A 6676-nucleotide genomic window follows, 5' to 3' on the forward strand; every position below is an offset into this window, starting at 1 on the left:
CGCGCTCCGTAGAAGAAGAAAAGCGATCTCATTATTTGGTTGATTTGTGTGCTAACTCGGCTATCTGCTCGTGCTAAACGCCGGCGAGTGAGTGAAGTCGTGAATTTGTCACCAAACTACAGTAGTCAAGCTGTGAACTGTTTTTTCTCAAGATATGTCACAGTTCTGATTCACTTTCATTTTTTTGATACGTCACGGTAAGTTGACAATAAATCGTCGCGGAGCTAGTTGTGCTAACATTAGCATGCTGTGCTAGGTGATAGCAAGACAAGCCCGCGTTCACCAAAACGTGGTGTAACAAATGCATCATAATAAAGCATTTACTTTAATACCTTTATGGAGGAGTACAAACAATACACTATTGTTTTTTTTGTGGCTCAATGTGTATGCTGAAAGTTGATGGTTGGGAAATTTGTATTTTATATGGATGAAGGACGGTACAAACCTTTCTTAGCTTTAGCGTCTATTTGATTTTCTTACGTACCACAAATTCTTCAACCCATGAGCAAAATTTTCCATATACTTATAACAGATTAAGACGCGAAAACGTATTGGTGAATAATATTCTTTGAGAAACGGTAATGTGTATTTTATGAAGAAGGATTTATTTAAATTTTATGTATGTTTAGCCTCGTGAAATGTACATCAGTCTCCGTGATGCTTCGCAAACAACTTTCCTTAAAGTCCATTTGCAATTTTTGCAGCTGAATTGACTTGGTGAGTTACTTTGTTTGTCGGATTTGGCTGCCTCTGCGCAGGACCTGATAGAGCTGCAGACACAATTCATTACACATTCTAAAAAAATTAAGTCTGGTCCTCTTGACGGGTTCATAAAAATTTGTAGAAACATTTTGTGTTTAATCCAAAAGACTTCTTCAGTCTGAGGAGCTGTGAAAAACATGGTCCTATGAACAGCACCTTCTCATAGTGGATCAACCAGTGGTTTTTTGTATTTTTCCATTCAACCTTTATTTATACAGGTTAATCACATTGAGCCTTGGGGACTCCTTTACAAGAGAGACCTGAATTTTTAACAGAGTTATGACAACAGTGAACAAACGACAGCAGTAGACAATCATAAAAGATGCATACAAATGTATTTTTTATTTTAACAAGTTACAATAAAATGGCAACAAAAACGACAATCAAAAGGAAATGCAGCTAGATTATAAGGCGATGTAGAATACTAAAATCAGGACATTCATGTTGACATTCAAAACTAGCTGTTCAAGGAGGACCATCAGTCTAAGAATGGATCATTAGCACTCTGATGGCTGCTTGTTATTCACAAGGGGCTGAGTGATACTGGCAATAACAGCATTATAAGAGGGGACAGTTGAACATGTAGGCCTCCACCCCTGTTGAATGATGGACGGTTTCTTCACAAAGATGGCCTCCTTTACTCTTCTCTCAAACCATCGTTCCTCTCTGTCCAGGATGTGAACATCTTCACCCCTGAAAGAGTGACCGCTGGCCTGGAGATGAGTGTAGACCGCAGAGTCCTGGCCTGATGATGTTGATCTTCTGTGCTGGGCCATCCTTTTGTCCAGTGGCTGTTTAGTTTCCCCAATGATAGACTGATCACAGCCCTCTTGACACTGAACAGCATACACAATATTACTCTGTTTGTGCCGGGGGACTGGAACTTGGGATGAACCAGTCTTTACCGTAATGTATTTTTGGGTTTAAAAGCCACTGGGACATCATGTTTAGAAAATAAATGTCTCAGTTTCTCTGAAACTCCCGCAACATCCAGAGTTTCAGAGAAACAGACGTTTATTTTCTAAACATGATGCCCCAGTGACTTTCAAACTCCAAAATACATTACGGTAAAGACTGGTTCATCCCAAAGATCCAGTTCCCCGGCACAAATGGTGTGAGAGTAATACTGTGTATGCTGTTCGGTGTCAGGAGGACTGTGATCAGTTTTACACCAAGGAAACTAAATGGCCACTGGTCAGAAAGATGGCCCAGCACAGAAGAGCAACATCATCAGGCCAAGACTGCTGTTTACTCATCTGCAAGCCAGAGGTCACTCTTTCAGGGGTGAAGATGTTCACATCCTGGATAAAGAGGAACACTGGTTTGAGAGAGGAGTAAAGGAGGCCATCTTTAAACAGGGGTGGAGGCCTCTGTATTCAGTTGTCCCCCTCTTACAATGCTGTTATTGCTAGTATCACTCAGCCCTCTGTGAATTTTTTGCATCCGTTCAAAGGACCTGACTTACCGGTAACTGTTAAATTATTGAGCATGCATAAGGACATCATTACACATTGTGTGTAGGAAGAGAATGCACATAACTACGTTAAGAAATTAAAACGTGATGAAAGCACCTACCTATTCTTATAAAGGGACTAAGATCAGAATACTTTGTGTAGTTTCTTTTTCGTTGTTGTTTTTGTTTGTTTCGTCTAGTCCTGTTCAGATTTATTTGATCTGAAAAACTGGTGGCATGACAGTGTCTAATATGAACTTTAAGCCATAAACAAGGTTGATATTTATTTGAATATAATTGTATAGCTCCAAGTTGAGTCATACTTTTTCCTTTTTTGTATCTTTTTGTCTCCATGCATCCATACTTCTCTCTGCCAAAGGTCTTTTTGTACGTGCCTTGACTATTTTGTTCCTGCCCTCATAACCGCTCCAATGTTGAACATTTAATAGTATTATTTGTAATATTTATTGTAGTTTGAGACTAGGCTGATGTTGGCCATATTCTTAGCCTTGATAGCAAAACCTAATCTTTACCTCAGACTCATGGGTTCAGATCTATCCTGGGGGGCATCTCGTGTTGTGAATAGCTGGCAAAAGTCAAGGACATCTACAGAATGTCTTGAGGCTTTTAACATCCTTGCATGAGTTGTAGAGGTGGCAGCCGTGTCGCTTGAGTTTTGAACGGATAAACAAAACAATGTGACAACTTTCCTTTTCGAAATAGTCACAGAACTGTCACAAGTGTCTGTAACATTCTACATTCTTTTTCATTTTATACTTTTGTTGGATGTAACTGGGACCCTGTGTACACAATTTCGTTCCACCTCATGTATCACAAATAAAAACCTTGAACCTGCGTTAGGCCCTTCTGAAATTTGGAGTGGTTGCTAGAGCCTTTTTATTTTTATTTATTTATTTATTTATTTATTTTTTTTTGTGGTCGGTTTTGGTCTTAGTTCCTGTAGTGTAAACAAGACAGTGGTAAAAACTAAAGAGTCATCTGGTTAGGCATGAGTGTGGTTGTTAAAGAAAATTTTGTTAATAAAAAGTATCTGATCTGGAAACATGCTAATGGTCAAGGGTAAATAATGGGTAAAAAGGATCTGGGTTGCGTATTGGGAACGGGTCTGAAGCTGAGAGTTTGATCAGGAAAACCCCTATAATTATGTAAAAACTCACTTTATATAAAACTGGGTGAGAGGAACTCCCTCCTGTGGTGGAAAAATTATTTTAAGTTAAATTTAGTATTTTTTTCCCAGGTTAGCATGTTGTATAATCCTTCTGATGTTTCTGCTCATGATTTTTTAACAGAGAAAGTGCCCCAGAGGATTCATCATCAGCAGTGATTACACACCCATGCCCAGCCTGATCATGAAGAGCGGAAGTCAAATACTGCAGAGCATCCTGGAGGTTGGCGTTGCCAAAAGCCTCAAGGGCAATGGAAACTTCTGCTTCAGCTGTGAGCAGATATTTGCAAATCGGAAATGCCTGGAGGACCATGTGTGTCCCTCTGCAAGTTTCATCTGCTCCTGTGGAACAGAGTTTACTGAGTACAAAAACATGCTGGAGCACAGCACCACACATGAACCAGGGCATCAGGCTGTCACTCATACCACCATAAAGAAGCGCAGAATTGAGAAGCACGTGGAACAGGAGGAAAAGATGGAAAGGTTGCAGAAAGGTGAAGTTGTTTGGAGTCCACCTAATGCAAGTGTAACACCATCAGTTTCAGAACCCAGATCTTCAGCTCTCCTCTCACCTCTTCCCATGAAAACTGTGCAGACTCCAAAATTGCCTGGCTCTAACCCCTCTCTGTCTAAAGCATCTCTACCCTCAAGTCCTGTCCCTGTAGGAAAAAGCATGCAGAACATTTTTGCTGATGTTGGTGCACCAACTGTGGATCTTTGGACACTTTATCAGCCAGTTGTGCTGGTGCCAACAGTTTGCAAGCTTCAGAAGCCATACATTTGTGGGAAATGCGGGCAGGGTTTTATGTCAAAAGCCCTTCTCGTCTCCCACCACAGCTTGCATGTTGCAGATAAAGTTTCTGGCTGTATTGGTTGTGGCTTGCTGCTCTCTGGCCGAAAGCAAGTGCCTCGCTTTCATTCCTGTAACACCCCAGTCAGTCATGCCAAATTCAAACTTCTCACTGCAAAACCACCAAACTACAAGTCACCAATTAAAGACAATGTAAGAAAGAATCTATTGGCCCAGCCACCTCAGGCCACCTCTGCCCCACAGGTGGAAAACCTGATTCCAAGTGCAGCCGGTAAAGGGAGTCGATCAGGTCTTGTCACCTCTGCACAGAAAAAATTCAGAGCATACAATAGTAATATTCAAGTGGGTTCAAAAGGCGTGCAAGTGGGTTCAGTTTTTCAGCCTAAGAGTCAAAATCCCAGTACATCTAAAGCTTCCATTGGTGTCTCTTTGTCCTCAAAGAGTCCAAACCTCAGTGTATTCAGTCAGAAAACGCCTGTCACTCCCTCTGTGCAGCAAACGATGCCCACTAACACAGACCCATCGAGCAGCGAAGGCGAGTTCATATGCCGAGTCTGTCACCTTCCTTTCAGAACCGCTCAGATACTTCAGCGGCACAAGTGTATCAAAGCTCAGGAGTTCATGGCAAAGCGCTTGAATAGTGGCAAACTGCATCCCAAACCTTCAACAATGATGGTGGGACCAAATTCTGCTCAGGTAAATGGTGATAAAAAACTGGGTTTTTCACCCTCTGTTAGCACAAAGAGCCAGCTGGCTGTCAGTGGTCTGGACAAAGGCAAGGCAGTGGTTCCTGATGGTAAGAAAATAGGAGAGGATGATGATGACGACTGCTTCATTGTTGAGGATGGATCAAACAAACCTGCTGAGGTGATTTACCAGGTAACCTCATCTGTCCCAATCAAGATTTGAAGAGCTGTCTGCCTTCCTTTCATGTTTGATAACAAGGCAGCAGTGCTGATAAATGACATTCACATGGTTCGTCACGCAAAAAGTAAATTGCTTCCTAGCTTTCTCCAAACTTAAAATATAGACCGTAGTTATAAGAATGCGTTGTTTATAAAGCTGCATTTGTTTTGTTTGTATAGTAAACGTTATATTGGTCCCTCGAGATTTATACACTGCTCCTCGGAAATGATAACCTGTTTATGGTAATAATGAAAAGTATGCATGGTTTTTTCCCATGTTTAGTGGAATAACCAGGTACTGTAAAAACTAAATTTCTTTTTCTTTCATTTTTACTTTCTTTTTTTTGTGTATTTTTATTATGTTTTTAGTAAAATGAGAATGTGGTGTAAAGCTGTGGGGTTTAGTCATCAGTCCTTATGTGTTCATACCAGCTTTGCTGGAGTTTATGAATGCAGTTCATGATGTAATAAAGTATATTTTCAAACTTGATACTTCTGTGTTTTTATTGTAATGTACAATGTGATATGTCTTATTTTAAAACAAATTAGCAAAATTACTAGTGGTTGAAATTCCCAAGTTAAATTTATACAACTAGATCTTATATTTTTATGTTTATCTTCCAAGTAGACTGACTCATAATATTTTGATTTGGGATATATATATATGTGTGTGTGTGTATACCATATATATATATAAATACACTTAATACATATAAATACACTTTATATATATATATATAAATACACTTAATATATATAAATACACTTAATATATATATATAAACACTTAAATGGCATTAATATCAGACAAGCTGTGGGTCAAATAAAGGCTGGAGAACTTAACTTTAAAATATTAAATTCTGGCTTCTTAAAGGCAAATTCGAGGTTTAAAACTTCTGCTCAGTGCAGTTTTTAAATCTCACTCGTCAATGAATGTATTAGTTTTCAACCTTTGACAGAAATTACCCCCCGTGTGCGACTCCCAGCAGATGGAGCCGGGTTTTTTTTTTTACGTTTTTGTCTATTAGTGATGACGTAATCCCGACACGTCATCGACATGCGATTATGAAGCGTTCAAGTTCTTGTGGACTGAATCCGTTTAAATAGGCCAAAATTATATTGGTTTTGTATGTTGCCCATAATTCTTATTCCACATAAATTGAGCCAGACCTCTCGTGATTTCTCCGTAGATCAAATTACTCAGAACTAACCAGGGGCCCAAAACAACAGGCCCAGCCTCACGCAAGACTAAATTCATTTAAAAAGGGTCAATATTCTTGAGGCTTAAAAATGATCATACATGGAAGACCGTTTCCCCACATCTAATAGCAACTGAAAAGAAAATCTAAAAGTGCAGACAGTATGACTTACGTTAAACAAAATATGAAAAGCATGCATCAATCACTTTCAACAAGCACAACTACTACTTTAATATAGCTGTGTTTTTATCTTGCTGTTTAATAGTTTGTATCCTGTAAGGTTCCTATACAATTCTCATTTCAAAATGTTTATATATATATATATATATATATATATCTATATATATATATATATATATA

General features: G+C 39.1%; 1 protein-coding gene across 1 annotated transcript; it reads left to right on the forward strand.

The window, feature by feature from the left end:
- The first annotated feature begins 16 nt into the window (after window positions 1-16).
- Window positions 17-5180, forward strand: LOC119409473. The gene is made up of 2 exons (XM_037676368.1): window positions 17-197; window positions 3526-5180. The coding sequence occupies exon 2, from the start codon at window positions 3571-3573 to the stop codon at window positions 5119-5121; it is 1551 nt and encodes a 516-aa protein (XP_037532296.1). The 5' UTR covers window positions 17-197; window positions 3526-3570; the 3' UTR covers window positions 5122-5180.
- The last annotated feature ends 1496 nt before the right edge of the window (window positions 5181-6676 follow it).

Source organism: Nematolebias whitei, chromosome 5, assembly GCF_014905685.2.
Source record: "Nematolebias whitei isolate Nwh7 chromosome 5, NemWhi1, whole genome shotgun sequence".
NCBI lineage: Eukaryota > Metazoa > Chordata > Actinopteri > Cyprinodontiformes > Rivulidae > Nematolebias > Nematolebias whitei.

What these genes read in the sequence shown, in the direction of transcription:
- LOC119409473 (XM_037676368.1), top strand. Translation starts at nt 3,571, where the DNA reads ATGCCCAGCCTGATCATGAAGAGCGGAAGTCAAATACTGCAGAGCATC.